We start from the raw sequence: 24,793 nt of genomic DNA, 5'->3' as shown, positions 1-24,793 counted from the left end.
TAACTATAATTCCACCAAGCCTCAAGGATGTTGACTAGAGGCATGGAAGGGGAAAAAAGCAACCAGGACTCAATAGCTTGACCCTTTTTGATGATCTGCATTCTATTTGTTTCCTTGAGAGCCATTCTTCAGAATCCTTAATGGTTTCCCAGTTCCCAGTGGGATGGGAATTCTCCTACATTTTATTCTTAGTTTTGTCCATACTGGGGTTTCGAGTCAAGCTTTAGAAATTCAACAATTACTGATTTTCAAGCACTGATTCTGCAAATCCACTGAAGAAAATACAATTTGAAACTCAGAACTATATAATCACACCTTTATTCTAATTCTATCCACACCCTTGCAGCCTTATATCCAAAGCCTCCAGCTCAAAGAATACTGTTAATTGGGGTGCAGCTATGCATAATGTGTTATGGGAAATTTTTCAATGTACAAATTTTAATAACTTTGAAAATGCAGCTTATTCATTTTATATTGCTAATATATCTATTTCACCCTGTTGAAATTTAAGCTTTCTTTAAACCAGTGCTCTTGTGCTGTTATATCCTCATTATATAGCAAAGTATCTGGTTCATGTGAAGTATTAAACAATTGTTCATTAAACAAATTAATTAAGTGATGGGATGATTAAAAATTTTTAAATGTGTTTTCACTGAAACATTAGGATAATGTAATTTTTACTACTACTTTATATTTTGAAATCTTTTGTTAAAACATTCAGAATGTCGGCCAGGCGTGGTGGCTCACACCTGTAATCCTGGCACTTTGGGAGGCCGAGGCGGGTGGATCACGAGGTCAAGAGATTGAGACCATCCTGGCCAACATGGTGAAACCCCATCTCTACTAAAAATACAAAAATTAGCACACCTCTAATCCCAGTTACTCGGGAGGCTGAGTCAGGAGAATCGCTTGAACCCAGGAGCCGGAGGTTGCAGTGAGCCAAGATCACGCCACTACACTCCAGCTTGGTGACAGAGTGAGACTCCATCTCAAAAAAAATAATAATAATAATTCAGAATGTAAATAAATTAAGCCACTGAGGAACAACACATGTGTTGACAAATAGAATAAGAAAAGTCAGAGAGGATGACTCGGTTTGCCAACAGAACCCGTTACTGCTCCATATTCTGTCTCATTACCAGTGGTTTAAAATGGGATAATTCTGTTGACAATCTTTTTTTATATCAGAACATGGCTATACTACTGTTTAAAAATATGAAATATTATCGTACATACACTAATGTTTTTCCTCCGAAGATTAATATTTTTAGCCAAGGATATTTCAGTAGCAAAGAATGAGGATTTGAACATTGTCAGGAAGCTCAAAATGTCTAGGTTGATGCTGTCAAATTAAACAAAAAATAAGAGGGCCTGCTTTAAAATATAAAATTATCTGTATAGCAATACTTAGTTAATAATTTTTAATCACCAGATAATCTTTCATATTTATATTAGGCTAGGAGATAAAACATTTAAAATAATAATGAAACACTCACAAAAATGGTACATATTTGTTTTTTCCTCATTATGACAAAACTTTCATTATGTGATCTGAGACAAAATGTCTTTGCTCTGTGAATAATACATAATTTAATTTTTTGAGAAATCATTAATTTGACCTTTTCAGATAGAATTTTAAAAGTCATAAAAAACTAACGGACATCCCTAGACAATAAAGTGTATAATATAATACTTAAAATTCTAAGTCATATTGCTAAAATTTCTCTGGGATTTAAAAGGGGTTGTTGGAAGCTTAGCATATCTGTCATAAAAATATTTTTCCTTATTTATAATTTATGTCAGGCTTTCTGTGTGAATAAAGTAGGAACAATAGACACCTGATGGTGGTTTTTTTAACTTTCCTTCTTATAAATAATGCAACTCTGTTAAGTTCATTTCCCTCATTGGTTTCCCTAAAGTGTGCCTTTCCCTATTTTTGTTGTGTTCCATCAGATACTTGTAAATCTAAATCCCTTTGAGAGTAACTCTCCCACCCTTGTGCCTATCTCCAAGGGAAAATGTAATCTTACTTCAGTCATCTAATTAGGACTAGGAGTCTCTGTGCTGCAGGCATCAGCATCAACGTGAGTCCGATGAGCCCGTGTGCTGACATCAATGAACACTTTATTAAATTACACACTCCCCTAAGCAGGCCCAGGCTTTCAGAGCCCTCATATTTTATGCACTTTTGCATTGACTCCCGTTTGCTGAAGCTGAGGGTGTCCAGGCCAAGCTGAGGAAATAAAGTTCTGACGAGGTTGTAGAGATTAAAAAGTATATATTTGACATGCTGTTAGGTGTTAGGGTTAGTCTGTTGTTTTGACAACTGATAACTAGCTAGAATCAAAGAATAACAGGAAACAAAATGGAACATTCAATTTAGGGCATCTTTTCATTTGAAACACTAATGTCTCAGAGTAGAATAAAGGAACCATTGATCTAAATAACATTTTTAAATGAATGCTTTTTTCTGGATGCTGCATGTTTAGATATATAATGGATATGTAGTAAGTTTTGCTTCCTGTGTAATTCATAAAATTACCTACTCTTAAACGTTTTCAATTATTAAAATAATATTTGATAACAAAAATACAATGAAGGTAAAAATCTTTTTTATACGTTGCATTCATCCTTTTAAATAAAAGCCTTTTTTTTTTTTTTTTTTTTTTTTTTTTTTGGAGACAGAATCTCATTCTGTCACCCAGGCTGGAGTGCAGTCGTGTGATCTCGGCTCACTGCAACCTCCACCTCCCAGGTTGAAGTGATTCTCCTGCCTCTGCCTCTCAAGTAGCTGGGATTACAGGGACATGCCACCATGCCTGGCTAATTTTCGTATTTTTAGTAGAGATGAGGTTTCACCTTGTTGGCCAGGCTGGTCTCGAACTCCTGATCCCAAGTGATCCGCCCACTTTGACCTCCCAAAGTGCTGGGATTACAGGTGTGAGCCACTGCGCCAGGCCTGTAATAGTCATCTTAGCAGGTGTTAGATGATAGCGCATTGTGATTTTGATTTACATTTCCCTGATTAGTGATGCTGAGCATCATTTCATGTAACTTTTGGCCATTTGCAGGGAGGTAAAATTTACAGATAGTAAAATTCATCCTTTCTAGGGTAAATTTCTATGAATTTTGATAAATGCCTACAGTTTTATAACTACCACTGTAGTCAACATGGAGAACATTTCCATCTCCCCAGGGAGTTACCTCTTGTCACTTTGTGGTGACTAGACATTAACCATCACCTCTCTCGTATCCCTATACTTTTGCTTTTGCAAGAATGCCATATAAATAAAATCATACATTGTATATGATTTTGAGGCTGGCTTATTCTATTTAGCATAATGCGTTTGAGATTCATCCATGTATCAGTTGTTCATGATATTAATAAGTAGTATGTCATTGTATGGATGCACCAAAGTTTGTTTACCCATTCACCCATTTGAGGACATTTGGGTTGTTCCCAATTGATGATTATAAATAAAGAAGATATAATCATTTGTATAAAGTTTTATGTGAACAAATTTTCTTATTTTTCCTCAACAAGTACCTAGGGTAGGAATATTGTATCAAATTATTAGTACATATGTAACATCTTAAGAACCACAAATTTGTTTTCTAAAGTGTCTATGATATTTTGCATTCCCACCAGCAAGGTATAGAAGTTTCAATTACTCTATATCAGTGGTCTCCAACCTTTTTGGTGCCAATGACCCACTTCGTGGAAGACAGTTTCTCTGTGGATGGGAGGAGGTGTTGGGGGAATCATTTCAGGATGACTGTTCCACCTCAGATTGTCAGGCAATCAGCCATTAGATTCTCATAAGGAGTGTGCAAACTAGATCCCTTGCATGTGCAGTTCATAATAAAGTTCCTACTCCTATGAGAAGCTAATCCCCCCTCCCCCCTACTGCTGATTGGATCTGACAGGAGGCGCAGCTCAGGTGCTAATGTTTGGTCACAGGCTCCTCACCTCCTGCTGTGTGGCCCGGTTCCCAGCAGGTCATAGACCTATACTACATCCCTGCTGTATATCCTTTCCAACACTTGGTAATGTCTTCTTAAAATGTTATTTTAGCTATTTTAGTTTAATGTAGTGGTATGCATTGTGGTCTTCATTTTCAAATTCTTGTTGCGTACAGATGAATGACGTTGAGCAAGTCTTTATATGATTATTTTCCATCTATGTGTTTTCTTTGCTAAAGATGTCTGTTCAAGTTCTTTGCCTGTTTTCAATTGGGTTATTTGTTTTCATTTATGGAGATTTGGCAATTCTTTATACAGTACGAAAAAAGGCTTTATCAGAGACACATTTTCAATGATTTTCTAAGAGTTCTTACCTCTCTCTCTCTTTTTTTTTTTTTTTTTTTGAGAGACGTCTTGCTCTTGTCCCCCAGGTTTGACTACAATGGCTTGATCTCGGCTCACTGCAACCTCCGCCTCCCGGCTTCAAAGGATTCTCCTGCCCCTGCCTCCCAAGTAGCTGGGATTAAGGCACCTGCCACCACGCCCGGCTAATTTTTGTATTTTTTAGTAGATATGGGGTTTCACCATATTGGCTAGGCTGGTCTTGAACTCCTGACCTCAGGTGATCTGCCCACCTCGGCCTCCCAAAGTGCTGGAATTACAGGTGTGAGCCATCGTGCCCAGCCAAGAGTTTCTAACTTATCTTTCATTTTATTGTGTCTTTGAAGAGACTTTTGCTTTTAATTTTCATCAAATGCAATTTGTCAGTTTTTTTCTTTTTTTGCATATATTTTGTTTAATTTCTACCAAATTTTATTGCACATTGATAAATTTTTTTATTGTATTGTATTTTTAGAGACAGAATTTTGCTTCATCACCCAGGCTGGAGGGCAATTACATGATTATAGCTCACTGCAGTTGTGAACTTCTGGGCTCAAGCAATCCTCCCACATCAGTCTCCAGAGTAGCTGCTACAGGCATGTGCCACTACACCTGGCTAATTTTTTTGTAGATATGGGGTCTCACTATGTTGCACAGGCTGGTCTTGAACTCCTGGCCTCAAGTAGTCTTCCTGCCTCTGCCTCCCAAAGGGTTTTGAATACAGGAGTGAGCCACGTGCCAGACATTTTTAATTTTTATTTTGATTTCAATTTAGAAGTATTAATTGTTTGTATGTAAAACTTTCATTGTTTTGTTTGATCGTATATTCCTGTCAACTTACTGGACTCATTGATTAGATTGGTAGCTTTTAATGTAACTTCTCTGGGAGGTTCCATCTTCAAGATCATGCCATTTGCAAATAGACGCGGTTTTATTTTTTCTTTTTCAATATGTATGATTTCCATTTCTTTTTTCTTTGCCTCACTGCTTTGGCTAGGACAACCAGTTTAAAGTGCAGCACACCAACATGGCACATGGATACCTATGTAACAAACCTGCACATTGTGCACATGTAGCCTAAAACTTAAAGTATAATAATAATAAAAAAATAAAGTTGAAGTGGTAAAAGTAGGTATCTTATCTACACTTTGTTCCGGAATATACAGGGGGAAACGTTCGCGTTTTTTTTTGTTTTTTTTTGTTTTTTTTTTTTTCCAGCAAGTATGCTAGTTGTAGGATTTTATGGGTCTGCTATATGAGACTTGAGGAAGTTAGTTTCAGTCATACTTCATGGAGAATTTTTATCATGAAGGATGTCAAATTTTGTCTAATGTTTTTTCTTCATCTATTGAAATGGTCATAGTTTTAAAAAATCTGTTGATATGACAATTACGACAATGGTTGGCATTTGAATGTTGAGCCAACATTATACTAAGGTGAAGTCATGACGTATTATATGTTTTACATATTGCTTCCACTTGCTAATATTTTGGTGAAGATTTGTGTATCTGTCTTCACAAAAGTTGTTTTTCAATTTTGTTTTGTTTTTGATTTTCTCCTCTTGTAATAATGTTTTATCACTTTGGTGTCAGAGTAATGATACATTCATAAAATGTGTTGGGAAGTGTTTTTTATTCTTTATATTCTACATATATAGTACTTGTTTGGATTGTGTTAGACTCCGAAGAGAAAATGTGCAGGTTGAATTGAATGGTCTTTACAACTAAAGCTGATGAAGGCAGAAACTGACACCGGTAGTTATACAGAGACTTGTACTTGTACTTCCTTATCATGTTGTGTTCTTTGTTCCTCTTGATATATCACAGATGTTTTATTTCTACCCTAGTGGCTGTCTGATTCCTCTTATTTAAAAAATTGAAATCTTTTAGTTTTTAGAGTTTCATTATCAGACAAAGCCACTGTAATCCCAAGATAAGTTATTAAAATGATCAATGGATTGTCTTGAAAAGGGTGAATAAACATTTTAGAAAAGAAATCAGGATAGTGAATGTATTCAGGAAGCATCTATTCTAGAAAATTAGGCCTTGAGACGTATTCTTCCCTTATGACTCCATATTTTCATTCCATAGCTGAGTTAGGGGAGTAAGAAAGTGAGAAGACTCAATCTAAATAAACTATTTTTTCCTTAATCTCTTTCCCATCTTCTTATCTCTAGCATCTACTACTGCATATTCCTAGATTGTGGTAGGAGACAGGAGAGTAAGTTAAAATAAACTCAAAAAGAATTTTTTTCTTTGATTAACTCAGTCCATTAAAGGTCATTAAGGGAACATACACATATACACATATACACACACATGCAAAGCAATACAATAATACCTTTCCCCAAGTTGCAGAATGTCTAATTGGAGAAATAGGTAAAAAGTGCTGTAACATCATGTATTAAGTATCACCATGCACAAATTCAGGAAATACCATTTAAACACAGAGCGGGTATACACAAAAGGTATACCAGTTATCCAAGGAAGACAGGAAATGATGAGCAGCACTCTGCTTGACATACTATTTCGCAATTAAACTGAATGAATGGCACTTTATAGATTGTGATTTAATGGTCCAGAATTTAGATGTACTGCTTTGTTTCTGGCAGTGATCTTAGCCCACTAAATACTTGCTGAAATGATAAATCTCTCTGGTTCCCACTGTAATTGTGACTGAATATAGATCAAATATATAATTGGTGCAAGGACTAATGCATAATCTCTTGCAATGTCTGAAAGCTTACAAATTTCACTGCCTTTAATAAGTGTGAATTTTTGTTGTAGTGATTAGTATTATACTGGATTTGTGCACCAAATTCTTTACTGAATCAGACTTATAAATTCTAATACTTTCTAATGGTTAAACATAATCAAAAGTAATGATTTCACCATTAGTGTGCACTACAAAAAAAGTCAGACATACATACACAAAAACCAAAATTTGTTAAAGTGAGTGGTCATAAAACCTATTGCATGAAAAACTGCAAACTGTGATTTAGTTGGAATCGCAAGAATAGTAGCAAGGGATGATAATGGTAGGGTTAGGGTCATGGTATGAATTTAATGAGTGTGGGAGAAGAAACCACTTAATGTGTCCACACTTTTAAAGGTAATTTTTAAAATATCTTTTTATCAACTAATTTACAACTTTAACCCATTCAAGCTTTCCTTCCACTGGCACAATTCTTAAAAAAGAAAAAAAAATAGCTATGGAATCTTTATTCTCAAGAGCATTTGAATAGCAGATTTATACTTAAAATTCAACATATCAATGATATGTTTGAAATCAAAGCAATCTGTGGAATTTAGACATCCCACACATTTTTAAATGTTTTGAACTAGTATTCTTTTCTTGGACCCTTATTTTGTGTGTCCAAGTACATTCATGGTCTGTAGTTCATACACTTCCAACTCCCAGTGGGTCTGTCTTATTTGTGTTCAGCAAACTGGAAGCTAGCTGGGATGTCTCCTAGATAAGGGCATTAGCATGTAAAGTTTAATCATAGTAACATCTATTCATTACTAAATTATGGAGGAGACTTCAGAACAGTGTAAAGGGAATCTGGTGACCAAGTTATATTTCTGGTTATGACACTAACTCTTTGAGACTGAGCAAATCACATAACATTACTCTTAAACTGTTTCCTTATCTGTCATATTAACCCATGGGAGAAAAATTTGATTTCCGAAGCTGGGTACAAAAGTCCATGATGATATATTTGCTGCTAAGGACATGGTTGACTTTTCCATTAAGCCCAGTAGGCACCCAGCTGAGTGCCCGTGATACTTTTGGAGGCCCATGAAAATGATTTAATTTATTTTAAAATAAAAAAATTGAACTTTTGGATGAAAGAAAATTCTCTAACATATATTAATATGTGGCTCTTTGCTTAAATGCAGTTGTAAAATGTATTTTCTTTCTTCTTTTATTTTTTTAAGAAAAAAAATGCCACAAATACAAACTGCCTAAGGCCCATCAAAGACATAACCCAATACTGGCTACAGTAGAAAAAATTGTGGCTAAAGGATTAGCTACTTTGAACTCCACATTGTGTCAGACCTAGACCTAAATCTGTTTTTGAACTTAGTCACCTTAGAAGTGTTATGCAAAATTATTTTATTTCCTTAATGTATATATTTCTTTTTCCCCCTGAGCTTTGCACATTCTTTTCTTTTTTTATAACCCATTACATACCCATGATCTGTTATGTCAATTCATGAAACGCAGTTTCTCTCTATTGTGTTGCCACAACTCATTTGAACTCCTGTCCTTGTTTGCAAACACGTACATCTGCATGCATGTACAGAACACACACACACACACACACACACACACACACACACGCACACGCACGCACTGACGCTCTGCGCTTTCATTTGTGCCAGCTAGGATGTGGTTTCCTCCAAAAAGATTCCTCAGACCACCCGTGTTTGGATTAGGTGCTCTTTTCATGGATTCCCATTGTTAATTCTTAGACTGTGAGAACCATTTCAATTTTGTTTACATTTTACAGATTCCACACAACAGAATTCATGGCTCCATTGTGATAGAGCTTCATAGACATTGCTGAAGGAATAATTCTCAGCGTCAATGACCCTATTTATAGAAAGAAAATTCTAAACATGCTCTGTTGAGATGTGAAGAAAAAAATACAATGATTTCTTCAATAACTAGTTCACTGAGGTGCTCACTATATTATAGTTCAATAACTGAAGGATTTACACAACTAATAACGTGTTTCAGATTCTATATTCTATATTTTGGGATTGATCCCTTTAAGAATCAAAAAATGGATATTAGAAAATGAGGAATAAGTCTTGTATTGTCTTTTTTGGTCAGTTGAAAACTGCAGTGTAAGTACAATTTAGAATTGAGTCAAGCATTTTAAAAAATAAAGAATTAATTATGATCTGGCCCCTTTCTGCCCTCAGGAAAATGAAATTTAACTAATGGAACATTATTCCAATTTTATATTTCAGCTACACATGCATAATTTAGGAGATAATCCTTTTTTATAAAATGGGACTACACATAGAGATTAGACAGGCCATCTAAAAGTGGGTTTTTAGTATTGTGCAAATATTAAACCATAATTAGAGTCAAAAATTAGTGCTGATAAGTTTTTTTCTGCTTCTTATTCTTAACCTTCACTATCTCACAAATACACGCCACAAAGATTTGTCTTATGATTCCTATGCTTATCCTTGTGTAAAGATCTATATTTATGCATTTAAGTAGATTTTTAATGGCCAATCTTATATCTCCATCTTTATACTTTTGATTGCTTTTCACAAATGAGTGTCATGTATATTTTTGCACCTTCAGGTATAACAGCAGAAATATATTTTGCAGTACAGTTTATGCCAGTCTGATGCATGTTCTACACATTCTCATAGTTGAACACACTAAAGTGCATAGTAATTTAGGTTACACACCATTCATTAGTACATGCACAAATGGTTTTCTTAGAAGTAACTTAGAAGAAAAATAATCTTTAATGGATTCTTTCTCCAAGCTATGGCTATTTTTCTTGAAGTCCTAATAATAATGAATTAAGTGAAGAATGACAAACCATCTTGGGTAGGAAATCTTAATAATCTCCCAAACTCTCTCTTCCTATCTCTTCACTCATTGTTTTGCAGAAGCAGTTCAAGTCCTGGATCAAAGAAAACTGGGTACCAGATGGCTTTTATACGAACATCTTTAAGTAACTCTCAGAGCATTCTTGCTATCATTCTCCACATAATGAAATAAATCCTAGCTACAGTAAAATGAGACTTTCAGGAAGCAGCAGGTGCAATGTCACATCTGTATTAGCACTGCTAACTTGCTTGTGGATCAAGTTACATCTGCGACTGTCACATTTACTGCTGAGTTAAAAAGGTTGCTCAGAGAGTGGCAAGAACTCTTGGATGACATTCTTTAGCCTATTAGCAGGGATCTTAGAGATAATGGCCACATGAAGTTATGTGCCTCATTCAACAATCCTCTTTATCCCTGCCATATGTTTTGTCTACCCACTGACCCCAAATTTATATGGTTGATATCTGGTTTTGCAAATTATCACATAGAGATGTTAGCACGTAGTATAGCTGGAGAGGTGTATTACCAGTTTGTGTGCAGGTCACATTCCTAGAGAATAAAACTAATTTCAAACGGTTTTGCTTGAAGGAGAATTTTAATCTGAAAAGAATAGCAAGGACCAGAGCTTCTTGGGATTCTTTCTGCATTGATAACAATCCCAGCAATGGTTGATAACTTATCTAAGACTACCAAACCTTTGTGTTGTGTATTTCATTCAACAGTGATATATTGATTGCCTTTGTCATTAATGTCTTATGTGAGTTCTGTTATCTTAAATACAAATAAGATATAGGCATAAAATGGTCCTTGAACTTTTTTTTTTTAAGAAAAACAAAGCAAGTTTCTTTCTTATTGAAATGTTTTACAAATAATTATAATATTCAATCCAATTTAAAAATACTTATTTAACACTTTGCATTATTCTCTATATTACTAGCTTTGCATGGAAGACATAAAACCCTGCCTCAAACTTACAGTCTAAACAGAAATATATATGCAGAATACTTAAAATAGAGTGATAAATATTCAATGTAGAATTACACATTTTCTATGACAATAGAGCACAGTAGGTAATGTGTAATGAACTCTTGGATAATATGATCAAGCATATGGACTCACATTATTTGAGTCCTTAGTGTAATGCTTTGATTCAATTATCTCACATGGTGCTTTATACTAGATGCATAAAATGGTATCAGCTGAATAAAAAGGAAGTATTTAGTATGCCTTGACTCATTTTAATTGTATAAACACATCTGAAAAATGTTCCTTTATTTCTCAATGTTGAAATGTTATTAGACTGTATTTGGTCTATGAAACTTTAAAAGGATTAAAATTATCCATCTATAGGGAGTTTTATATCTATAATCTTTAGCATTTTCGATTACTCTTATAAATAATATATATATTTTTAAAAGCTGGCACATTGGGATCCTAATCAACATAATAAATTGACTGAAGAAGGACTAATTCCTTTTATTAGCCAAGAATAGATTGTAGCTTAATTGATCATCTGTGATGTGTGGAGACTTAATTAGTAATCAAGATGTACCAAAATGCCCATTATATTATATTCTGTGATCTGCTGTTCTTGGCTGCCTATATAATAAAATTAACAGGTTATAGAGAAAATAATATTTGTGATAAGTATTTCAGAAGAATAATGAAAATCCTGTTATTGTAAAAATGAAATGAGACCCAGTGAGACAAATGCTTTAAAATGCACATATAAAGAAAAACATAGTTTACAGCATGATTAGGAGAAAAATTGCTATCGTATGTACTGTAGCTTGAAGCAAACAAACTCTTCTGGTTAAAAAAATATGGAAAAAGGCCTTAGAGTATTTAGAAATAATGTTTTGATTTTCTGACCGCAGTCACCATATAGCTTATATTCCCCTCGTAGTAGGCTACGTATCTGGGGGCTGAAGCACTAAATAGGAAAAAGTTATAAAAACATTCTGAGGATGATTTTAGGTGTGAGGGAGGTCTACAGCTTTGCCAGTCAAAACACGTGGTCCACCTGCATTGGCATTATAGGTGAACATATTGGCAATATTGCATCTTATGCCCCACACCAGACCCGCTGAATGAGAACATAGATATTTAACAAGTGACCCAGGAGTTGTGAATGTACATTAAAGTTGGAGGAGCACTGGTCTAAAGGAAATATGGGATTGCAGAATGACTAAAGGATGTTTTAATAATTCTTAAAGCTCACGTGATATTCATGTTAAATTATTTTTGATATTAAAATAAAGAAACGTAGTTTTGAAAATATTTTCTGAAAATAAAATTAACTGGAACTGAAATTATAGGATTTCATTAATTTTAGCATTTTTAGTCAGAGAGGTAGTTTAACAAGTTTCAACCCACCTGATTCCTTCTCATTATAATTCTGTTAATAATATCAAGCAAGCACAACAGCTCCCTTATTTAATATTTTTATATTCTAAAATTTAGCTTTTATTTCTCATCATAAGTAGTCCAACGTATTTAGAGAAGCTTTTATAAATATATCAGTTAATTAAAGAGACATATACTGATACATTTGTATATACCGCTTTTTACTATTGAGGGAAATTCAATACGTTTCTAGTCACCTGGATATTATTCAGAATTGTATATTAGTGGGGAAATAGTTCATACATATAAGAAGTTACATATCAGGGTTGAAATTAAAACAACTAGAAATATTGTAAAATGATGTTTTAAAGATTATCTGGTTTCAGATATTGAAATGAAATATAAAGTTTTGATGTTAATCTTCCCAGTGGTAGACATGTTCAAAAATTTTAATTGATTTGAGCCTTGGAGAAGTGGGTTTCAGAAAATTAATTTAGCCAACACCCTGTAGGATATATTTTAAATAAGAAAGATTGAGGTTAAGGAAAACATCTGTTAGTAGTTATTGTATGCTGTTTGCATGAAATGATAATCATTTCAAATAGTGTGATGACACATTGACAAAAAAAAAAGACAGCTGAGAGCCACTGGGTGGAAAAAGCAGCAATGCAATGCATTGACTGACCATGTAAAAGGTACACTTGGCTAAATGGAAATGCCAACTGTAATTTGGGTTAGGTTACTGGAAGGATGATTATTAGTGATATTTATAATAAATTCACAATGTTTTGAAATGTCTAATATGTAGGCTCCTAGTTACTTAGAACATAACTAGGAAGAACTAACTGCAGACAAATTAAATGTTAGATTTGTTTCATATAATTTTCTATTTTTATTTAACTGTGTCATCTAATTATCTTGCATCAGTATTAAATAATGCATTTTACTGGGGATTCTTCAGGACATTTATCATTAAATAATTGAAACTAGAACAATAACGAAGGAAATGATCTCATGCATGTGGGGTCCAGTTATTCAATAGCAACTTTTATAGCTATAGTCCCCACCTACTCTTTTCCAAAACATTGGTGCATAGGCTTTTCACACTAGAGAAGGTTATAACTGTATTGAAAATGATCACCAATGCATCATAGAATTGCTGACAATTGTTAAAAATGTAAAAAGAGATGAAATGAGAATGATTGTTTCTTCAATAAGTTTTAAAGCTTTTGTAGAAGAAAACAGAAGCCCTCACACAAACTCTCCCCTGCCTCTTGGGAATAGTGTACATTTCTGGAGAATACCGCCTAGCACATCCTAATACATATAAAAGCCACTATTTTGGTAAATGTTCCTATTACTTAGAATCCAATCAATTTGAGTTTCAGTGCTTTGTGATGTAAGACCATTTTATGCATCGGATAATTTCTAAACTCCAAGTAGAGTATTACATGACATATTGAAATACAATTTCCATCTATCATGCTGTACGTCTTCAGGCATTCTGGACGACTCCAGTGTCATTTAATACACTCACGGGAGACATTGGTTCACTATTAATCTTATTTCTTTGAAACATTTATATTAACTTTTAAATCTTCTTAATAATGGAACAAAAAGTAAAGAGATTACTAACAAATTACTGTGGATGTAAGCAAAAATGTAAAAGCAGGAGTACTTATAATGCATTGCCATATTAGAGAAGTGAAACTCAATCCTTCTGCTTCTCAAATCACTTTTTATAACACATACTTTATTATATCCTGAAATAAAATCCATACATATTAGGAAACAAAAGACAATCGACACACACACACAAAACAAAATAAGTATATTCACAATAATATAAATGAAGAATAATATAAAAGTTACTGTAATTCAAAAATATGTATTTCTATACATAAATGCTTGAGCATAAAAATATATAGCAGGTAATGGTAGTCAAATATTTGCACTGACTTGCAATTCATTCATTCATTTACTCATACAAACTGTTTATTGAACATCTATTACACGCAAGATTCTTTTTTATGCACTGTGATACAGTAATGAAGAAAAGAGTACAATTATCTTCCTACATGGGATTGTAGCAGAAAAACAGAATATGTACACAATAAATAAATAAATAAAATACATGTAGTATACTGGAATATATGAAATGTCAGGGGTGGTTTTAAAGAAAGACCTGAAGGAAACAGAGGATCTAGCTGGGTGAACATCTACAGGAAAATCATTCTAGGCACAGAGAACAAGTAGGAAGTTGCTGGTTAAGGAAGGCAGCATGTAAAAAGTATTGCATGGTGAAGCAAGAAGGACCCTGTGGCTGGAGAAGAGTCAGTTTAGGGGGATGTGGTGGAGGGTTAAAGTGAAACATGGGCAGAGAGGTGGCCAGCAGTCAAGAAACTGAGTGCAGCATTATTGGACAGGCTTTGGTTTCTATCAAAGTGGGATAAGAAACCACTGGAGTGTTTTGTGAAGAAAAATGACATGATCTGACTTAAATTTTAGTAGATTTCTAAGGAAATTTTGTTGAGAAAATAGTGGCAGGGAGGGTGTAGAGAACAGTCAGTAGGCTGTTACCATAGTCAGCCTGGGGTATAATGGAGTTCTGGACCAAGCAGTAGAGGTAGTTAGAAGCAGATTATCTGCTGTATTTAATTATATTACAAATTGGTTCACTGTAGTAGTGATTACTTTCTACTCAAGGAAACTCTAGGTGTTCCCCAGTCCAACCTAACAGGGAAGAGAGGAGAGGTCTTCAAAGGAAGGCATTCCGAGTTTTCTCGTTTGTTTTGTTTTGTTTTGTTGTGTTGTGTTGTGTTTTGTTTGTGCCTTTACTTTTACCTCTGAGTAGGATTAAATTTGAAGAAATTATGCTGCTGTTTAAAAACATTAAAATATAAAATTGCACAACAGAAGGCATGATTCCTGTAGGTTATTTAAATCACAGTTTTGTTTTCAAAATTATAATTTGTGTTAAATTACTCTGAAAAAATTGACATGCAGAATGAACTATATCTCCTGTGTATATAGCAATGTAATTACTAAAAATTGTTAAAGTGCCAAAAGAAAAAAAAAGTCTAATAATGTCCTTTCTTTAGAATTTGGTGGAAATAAACATTTACAATTATATTTTCGTAAATTGTAGTCATATTGCTAGACAAGTAATATTTCTCAAAACTATTCATTATTGTATGAAAAATAAAGAAAATGAATGTTCTGGTTGTTATTAATAAACTATTGTCACTTTAAATTCAAAATGAAAAGTAATAATGATAATGTTGTCAACTAACTTTTTGTTTGTTTGTTTGTTTGAAGCTTTGGGAAACATGAACAAAACACTGATGAAATGTTGGAAACCAGTTGAAACACAGTAAAATCAACTGGGTAAAATAGGACCACTTCTCTTCATCTACATTGAGATTTGTCAAGAAGCGAACTATGACAATACATCAATTTTTGCTACTGTTTCTATTCTGGGTATGCCTGCCACATTTCTGCTCTCCAGAAATAATGTTCAGAAGGACGCCTGTACCACAGCAAAGAATTTTAAGTTCACATGTACCAAGGAGTGATGGCAAAATTCTCCATCGTCAAAAACGTGGTTGGATGTGGAATCAATTTTTCTTACTTGAAGAATATACAGGATCTGATTATCAATACGTAGGCAAGGTAAGCTTGTGTTAAAATGGCACATGTTTACATTTGCTCTTTATATATTTTACTGATGAAAATTTGAAGGTCATCAAACCATCATTTTTATAAATATAATTCTTTAAATCTCCCTAAAGCATTTTTGCTTATGGAACACAAATTCTAATTTGATAAAAACTGTGCAATGAATATAAAATGATAAATGCATAAATTTATTTATTAGAATTAATTCTGCCCAATAACTTATGGATTAAAGAGGTACTCAAAATTGCAATTTTAGAATTTATGGTTAGAAAGCAATGATAGTGAGAAACCTATATGTAAATACAGTCATTTAAATGACAATACATATGTGTGTGTGTGTATATATATATATATATATATTTCACATTGCTATTGAGTTCAGTGAGGAAGCAAAAACATTTCAAAGTTGTTTAATCTACAGAATAAGAAAGCAAATGTCACCAAAATATGATTCAAGGATAAAAATGTTGCTTATTATAAGAAAATTTATTCTAGGTATGAATGTTATTTATTTTTCTTAGGTCACACTATGGGTGCATTTGTATAAAGAAAAACAAACAGGAAGAAAAGCAAGTAAAAATAGTTTAGCTATTGCAATATGAGGTGGACAGGAAGAGTTTTCATTCTACAGAGTTATAAAGTTAGTGAGGATAATTAGTTGTGGTTGGAAATGAAATGAGAAGCTTAACATAAAAGTACTAATGAATGCTTTTGCACACTATGTTGTATTCAGTTCAAATTTTCCTTCTTGACACGATCTGAATCTAATTGAAGTTAGATAATGCCTTAGTTGACTTGAGAGCTTAAGAAAAAATTCATTTTAATAGTCAATATTATTATTTTTATAGATTGTGAGAATATGTCAAAGAATAAAAGGAAATTAGGTACACTAACATAAATCACATGTTAACACTACATAATTATCATGGATACATTACTGCATTGACAATTTTTGCATTAACCTTAACTATGATATCTTCATTCAAATAATTAAAATTGTGTGAAAGGTTTTTTCTTCTAAAAACCCTATTTTTGAGACAACATTTTCATTGATTTTAAAACACTGATATGTTTTGTCATATTGCAATCATTTCAGACCTTTTAAAATATCTGGTAAAATGAGAAAGATGATATTAAAGGTTCAATATCATGTTGAAAGAAAAGGAAAAGAAACAGCAACCAAAGGAATCTTACCAGAAAGCACAAAGTAGCAGGCTTTTCATGGATCTCGTTGATTGAAAGCCTGGGAATAGAGAGTGAAGGTTGCTCTCATAGACAACTTCTAGTTTATGAAACTAACTGCGTAGAAAGATAATAACTGAAATCTGGGCTGTAGAAACTATAAATAGTTTTCTTTGGTTCTTCCTGTACATAGCAGTTAGCTTGTTTGCATCTATTTCCCTTCATCTAGTACTTTATGATGATCTAATAAATGTTGGTAAATTGAATTATCATTACATTCTATACTCTCTCATTATAGTCAAGCTACTTCTTATTTACTTTTTATTTTTATCTCATAAAATATCAACACCTTGAATTCAACAACTGTACTTCATATCTCTTAGAGTAATAAGAGAGTATTAAGCTCTTAGAGTAGATCTTAATAATTGTTTAGCTGATTGAATTAACCTGAGTCATATTAAATTGAATTCCCTCTGCCATCTGGTGGCATTTGGCTCTTTGGCAGAGAAGACTAGTCTAGAAGTTTTAATCACTGAAGACAATTAAGTTGGTAAACTTAAGATATATGCATCTTGATATATATCTCAAATTTTATGCTTCCTGCTCTGCTTTATGAAAACAAATTAGAAAACTCTTTAATGAATATTGGTGTAAGGAATTTATGAATGTGTTCATCAGTTCTTTTCCATATAGACTGTGCTGAACTACTAGAGTTAACAGAAATGATTTAGGTGTTGTAACTCTCACACTTCTCTGAGTCTGCTTTTAATGGCCAGTGTCTAGATTTTAGCTCACATTTCAGTCGGTTTTGTAGTTTCCATGGTTTATTCATGTCGTAATCTGTGAAATAGATGCTTTAACATTTTTTGTCTATACTATAGTATGGTATTAATTGCTTTATTATTTGTGTTACATTAATTACTTATACAGTTACAATCTTATTTAAGAGATAAACATACACACGAGGATATGCCAAAAAGGCAATGTTTAACATGTGATATTTTAATAAACAAACATTATAATAAATATAACTTGAGGCTAAAATATATTTTCCTCATGAAGTATAAAAAACTTAAAATCCCCCACATATTCCCTCCATCATTATTTATAAGGAATTTATCACAGTCGTATTTTCTTTCAGAAATTATTCTTCCGGTTTTACGTCCTTTAAAGTAGGCATGTGATATGGTGATAAGTGTTTCAATGCCTCTGGCTTGGTTTAGATGTCAGAGTAATGTGTGTTCCAATCACTAGACATATGGAAACATAGTGACAGATATCTCTCTGTAGTGGGGAATATTTTGGGAGCTTACAAAGCACTCTCCCACTAGCAATGGAGAGACTTACACTGGTTTGATGAGGACAAGACTAGAAAGCACCTGTGTGGAGCGGAAGGAAAAATTTTTTAAATACCCAAACAATTAGCTAACCAGACCCTAGGAAGAATTGATGCCTATAATTTCTCAGATAGAAACCCGTTACTGCTATGTGGTTAAAGCAAAATGAAAATCCCATTACTGCTCATTGGGTTAAAGTAGAGAGGAGCTTAAGAAAACATACAACTGTCAATCAGAAAACCTAGGATGTGACATTGTTTTTGCCACTGTTTCTCTCCCCTTAGTTTGTCAACTTCTCTTGGCCTTCATTTTCTTATCCATGAAATCAAAGGGCATGATTATAGTGTATTATATACACTAACACACTAACATAATATATATACTATATATAGTATATATATATACTAATTTCTATTATTGTACTCACTTCTAATAATATTACATTATAAATATAAATTATATGTGTACTTAAAAACTCATTTAGAAAAAAAATTAAGAGGGGGAGAGAGAAAGGGAAAGGAGAGGAATAAAGCCCATTGGCTAATTGTCACTGCCACAGCTCCTTTTGTTTTGTAAGAAACAAAGTCAACCATACTCAATTCAAAACATTTATTTGTTGAGATCGCCATAAATAGAAGCATTTTCCTGTAAATCATTCTGTTAAATACATTCTAAACAAAAATATATTTAGTGTAAGAGCTTTCTTTTTCCACTTTTTCCATGATCAAATCATAACACTGACCGTTAAGAATCTTCCTGTATACTGGAATTTATTGGAATATGTAGGTATTTCCTATATACTCACTCCCCTCTCGTTATCTTCCAAGGCAAGAGCTTCACATGTTGAACTTCAAGGAACCTACTTTTGAAATATGTTACTTCTGTAGTGAAACCTTCTATAAATATTTTAAAATTCCAAATTTAAATTCAAGGAACATTGCAATTATAAACTCCTATTTTTTATTAGTTTAATATCTTTTTACATGTAGTTTCTAATCAGTTTCCTATTGCTCAGTCCAGTTGCGTTGAGCAGATAATTTCTAATTCCTCAGCTTCCGTATCTTCAAATCTAAAGTAAATAATTATATTAAACTGTAAAGCCTTGAATTTACTTTTAGTTGTAACAAATAAGCAGTTCTAAGCAAATCACTAATTTTATATTTACTACACAAACTTTGTCTACATTTTATATGATAATTAGTCTCAGGTGGTAAAAAGCATGTTAAAAACAGATTTTAATCAAAACCAAAAATTGAGAAAAATCCCAAAACACACACACACACACAATCAATAACATAAAGGGGCAACCATAAATCTGATTCTAAGTCAGTATGGTAAAATCTCTCTTGCCTTTTCCTAACAGTTCTAATTTTGTTTCTTCGTGGGTTCTTACTTCTAAATATGCTCTCAATACTTCTAAATACGCTCTCAATTATATTCTTCCCTTCAGAGTTAGCATTACTGTTTGTTTCCCACAGTGTAGACTTCTAACAAGACCTCCTGACCTCCTGTTTATGTCCAGTCTTAAAGCATATATTTTTCTCCAGCCTCGTGGTCATCCTTCTCTATAGACTTGTTGGCTCCAAACACCCACTATGCATGAAGTATTTATTCCTTCTTTCAGTAAATATGTGGAGGAGGATCTTCTAGGTACCGCTGTGGTATTACGCACACAGTGGGGAAAATATAAACTCTCTGCTCAAAGAGAGCAAATAATAACAGCAAGTTATGGGCCTCTTTTGTTTCAGATATAGCACAGACTCCAAAACCAAGAACAAAACAATAGTCGACAAATATTCCCATGTTCTATTTCTGCAGTACTTGTAAATACAGTGAAAATAAAACAGTTTGGGGGTTTTTGCTGTATGAATCAATGTTACTAAATGTTAAGATTGAAGACTCAAAAAGCATGTTTTTATTGTTTTATTGATCTGTTTATTCCTTGGGAATGTATTTTTGATGTGAAATACCTCATAAGGAAATTACAATTGAGAATTTCTAGAGGATCTCTCTGAAACTGTAAAAACTGATCCATGAGAGACTAACTCAAATTTAAATAACAATAAAACCCAGAAATAGCAACTGTGTCCAGCAGATTAGACTGTGTCCCTTTTACTCTTGATAATATGGACACAGTCATGTCAACTGGCCACAGATGGAGAAGGAGTAGCTGGAACTAAGTGGAGGAGAAGCTGTTCTGACCTCCACCACTGCAAACTTCCTAGGCTAAAATAAATCTCAAGTGCACAAGTGGAAAATCTTTGCATTATATGAGTTCAGTATGTAGAAAACACTCTACATGATAACTGAAATGAGACTGTTCTTGAGACTAAACGTTCCCAAGTGATTTAAAAAATATATATATCCAAACATGACCAAAACAACCTACATAAAAAACAACTGTTTACTAAATATAAACCTGCTTTTAGTGGTTAGATGGGGTAGGGGGATACAGGGATATTGGGACACAGTTATTTTTTATTGGAACCATGTCCATTGCAACCATATAATGATAGAACATGAAAAGATAAATGCATTAGGAAATTTTACTTAGAAAAAGTCCTGGAAAACATTAATCAAGTTGATGTGATAGACATTAACAGAGACTCCTTTGGATTAAATGATTATAAATATCTTCCTGATGAGTGGACATTTGCATGAATATAATTATTTCTCTAATATGTAAAGATCACACACACATGCAAAATGTAAACCTGTATTAAAATCTCTAGGGACTTCAAGTAAGAAGTAATAAAAGCATTTATAAATAGAGGCATGCCTTGCAGAAAACTGTAATAATGTCTTCAGAGCACACCACCTCTTTGTTTTTAATTCTCAAAACACATACAATGTATGTATCTCTCAATACAATAATATTTTAGCTAGCAGTTATGTAGGGAAAATACATCTTCAAATCTCACTATATCATTTTAGCAAAGTATTCAGGAAAATCCTGAATGCATAAATTTTGCACTCAAAATTCTGTGTCATAAATTTGAAAAACTTTATTCCATCAAAATATTCAAAGTAAAACATTTATATCTATAATTTAGCCAATCATTTTTTCATACACAGAATTTTTTAAATATATACTCAAGAATATTAATATTATATGAAAATGGGGTCAGTGATTTTTAGTAAAAGCTCAAGAGAAATCTCGGTAAATGAAAACTGTATTAAATCTCACATAAATTTTGCTCTGCAGAAGGTATCTCAATATAATTTATCAATAATTCATATTCGCATAATTCATATAATTCACCCAAGTACATGTGTAATGGCAATGAAGCATGGTTATTATTAATATGATATTATGAATATCTACCAGAGCTCTCTCATTTTCTTTCTTGGAGACAATACATAATTATATGTGCAATTAAGTTTTTTACCCATTGTATTGAAGAATAATGCTCTTTTCTATATAGTAAATCAAAGAGAGGGATGTTTGTTATTGTGTTTGCTCATCAATGTGTCATAATTGGCATGTGTTCATATATTCATATTCTCACTTGTTTCATATGAAAGCATGAATAGGAGGGAGCACTTTAATAAGTTTCCTAAAGTAAATTCTTAAATACTCACTTCATATAGCTAAATGTCTACATCCATTTTATTAAAGAATATGGGCTATCTTATTGTTTTACTATTATTATTGTTATTAATCACTGAACTGTGTTCCATGACTCCTGGCAATTTCAATTAAGAGTTAACATAGACTGGATGCGATGACTCTCGCCTGTAATCCCAGCACTTTGGGAGGCCAAGGTGGGCGGATCACGTGAGGTCAGGAGTTCGAGACCAGCCTGACCAACATGGTGAAACCTTGTTTCTACTAAAAATACAAAAAAATTATCCGGGCATGGTGGTGTATGCCTGTAATCCCAGCTACATGGGAGGCTGAGGCAGGAGAATCGCTTGAACCTGGGAGGCGGAGGTTGTAGTGAGTTGAGATTGCCCCATTGCACCACTACAGCCTCGACAAAAAGAGCTAACCTCCATCTCAAAAAAAAAAAAAAGTTAATAAAGAAAAGCATGTAAATTTTCAGGTAGGTGGATTAAACGTGAGAGGGGGAGCAGCAACTTTGTTAAACTATAACTTAAAACATTTGCTTCTCTCTTTAGAGCTCTAATCCACAGTAGGCAAAGGGAATTTAATGTAAATTTCAGATTCCCCCTTTAGCAAAATTATCTCACTAACTTCATGTTTAAAAATATACTGTGCATTTATAGATTACATAAAGCTATTAAATGTAGAACTTTAAATTAAAATGTTAAATCCTAGCCCAAGATTAGAGGTATATTATCAAGTAGGAAATTGAGCTGTAAGAATATATACTATTATATCAAATTTTCTAAAGGAATTTTAATTTGGCTGCAGTTTAGCTTAACTTACATCATCAAATTTCTTAGCATTCAGTGGTATCATTTTCAAATACCACCCCAAAAAAAGCGCAAGACGACTGAGCTTCTTTAATTTTCTTTGACACTCCTCTGTCGCTATTTACAAGTCTGCATCATAGGCTTAGCACCAAATCTAGTTTGTGTGTGTCTGATTTTCCTGAGTCTAGCAGAGCGGAGGGACAGAACTGTGAATCATGAGTGGACTAGGCTTCTGCCCCTGTGATGACTGAGCTTCTGAAGGGACACAATAAAGAGAAAAAAACAAAAATCTAGGAAATGACCTTTGATTATGTTTACTTCTAGATGTAGAGAACATCCAAGAAAAAGTATGTTTGGGCTGGGAGCGGTGGCTCACGCCTGTCATCCTGGCACTTTGGGAGGCTGAGGCAGGTGGATCACCTGAGGTCAAGAGTTTGAGACCAGCCTGGACAACATGGTGAAACGCTGTCTCTACTAAAAATACAAAAAATTAGCTGGGCGTGGTAGCGGGTGCCTGTAATCCCAGCTACTTGGGAAGCTGAGGCAGGAGAATTGCTTGAACCTGGGAGGCAGAGGTTGCAGTGAGCGAAGATTGTGCTACTGCACTCCAGCCTGGGTAACAAAAGCGAAATTCCGGTTTTTTTTTGGTTTTGTTTTTTTTTTTAAAGAAAAAGTATGTTTGTGTGTTGGTGGAGGGAAGGAGACTATGACCCTTCTAGAAGCCAAAGAAGCAAAACGTTCCAAGGAATTGATGACTGATCTTGTTGAGTGATACAAACTCATCACAGGAACAGATGTAGCAATTTCAAGATCAGTGTGGACCCAGGAGAGACTAGTTGTAATAATCTGGGCAAATGAGAATAAGATGGCTTTGAGTTAGACTGGAAGAAGGCTACATTCTAGGTTTTGCGAGTCATATTATTAAGATTAAAAATTAAGCGGGCCAGGTGCAGTGGCTCACGTCTGCAATCCCAGCACTTTGGGAGACTGAAGCGAAGATTGCTTGAGCCTGGGAGTTCGAGATCAGCTTGGGCAACATGGCAAAATACTCTCTACTAAAAATACAAAAAATTATCCAGGCGTGGTGGCACATGCCTGTAGTCCAGCTACCAGAAAGGCTGAGGTGAAAAGATCACCTGAGCCTGGGAGTTTGAGGCTGCAGTGAGTCATGATCATGCCACTGCACTCCAGCCTGGATGACAGAGTGAGACCTTGTATCGGGGGAAAAAAAAAAAAAAAGCTATATTTGAAATTATGAACAACTAGACAACTAGAAAGCTAAGATATATTATGATGTGGATAGTAAAAAAGGATGTGAGGTCGGGCATGGTGGCTCAAGCCTGTAATCCGAGCACTTTGGGAGGCCTAGGCGGGTGGATCACTAGGTCAGGAGATCAAGACCAGCCTGGCCAACATGGTGAAACCTTGTCTCTACTAAAATACAAAAAATTAGCCGGGTGTGGTGGCACGTGTCTGTAGTCCCAGCTACTCGGGGGACTGAGGCAGGGGAATCCTGTAAACCCTGGCGGTGGAGGTTGTAGTGAGCCAAGATTGTGCCACTGCACTTCAGCCTGGCAACAGAGCAAGACTCTGTCACACACACACACACACACATACACACACACACAAAAAAAAAAAAAAAAAAAAGAAAAAGAAAAGATGTGAATGTGAACATCAGGTGAGCTCACTGTTTTTGTTAAAAATTATAATTAAATATGTCTGTATTAAGCTCAAAGTCACCATGAAACATAATCAGCAAACAAAAAGGCATGCTAATTTAAATCACCAGTTTTTAAAAAGACCTTTCTCGTCACCAGTATTTAACATTCTTCTGGAAGCAAAATATTGGTATAATTACTATCACATAAAATTTTGGGGGTAAAGTTAAATGAGATATATAATATTTTGAAACTTGATGTAGCCTGATAATGATACCTTTA

General features: G+C 34.0%; 1 protein-coding gene across 2 annotated transcripts in view; it reads left to right on the top strand.

Moving 5' to 3' along the window:
* LOC116456674 (cadherin-10) overlaps window positions 1–24,793 on the top strand; it is a 166,308-nt gene that overhangs the window by 37,591 nt on the left and 103,924 nt on the right. For both annotated transcript variants that reach the window (XM_032135439.2, XM_032135438.2), the window contains exon 2: window positions 15,595–15,948. In XM_032135439.2, the coding sequence (XP_031991330.1) occupies window positions 15,718–15,948 (231 nt within the window). In that variant the 5' untranslated portion in view covers window positions 15,595–15,717. The remainder of the gene's footprint in view (window positions 1–15,594; window positions 15,949–24,793) is intronic.

Source organism: Hylobates moloch, unplaced genomic scaffold (genome assembly GCF_009828535.3).
Source record: "Hylobates moloch isolate HMO894 unplaced genomic scaffold, HMol_V3 SCAFFOLD_17, whole genome shotgun sequence".
Taxonomy (NCBI): Eukaryota; Metazoa; Chordata; class Mammalia; order Primates; family Hylobatidae; genus Hylobates; species Hylobates moloch.
The sequence above is the reverse complement of the archived record's forward strand: the minus strand, read 5'-3'. Positions and strand labels throughout refer to the sequence as shown.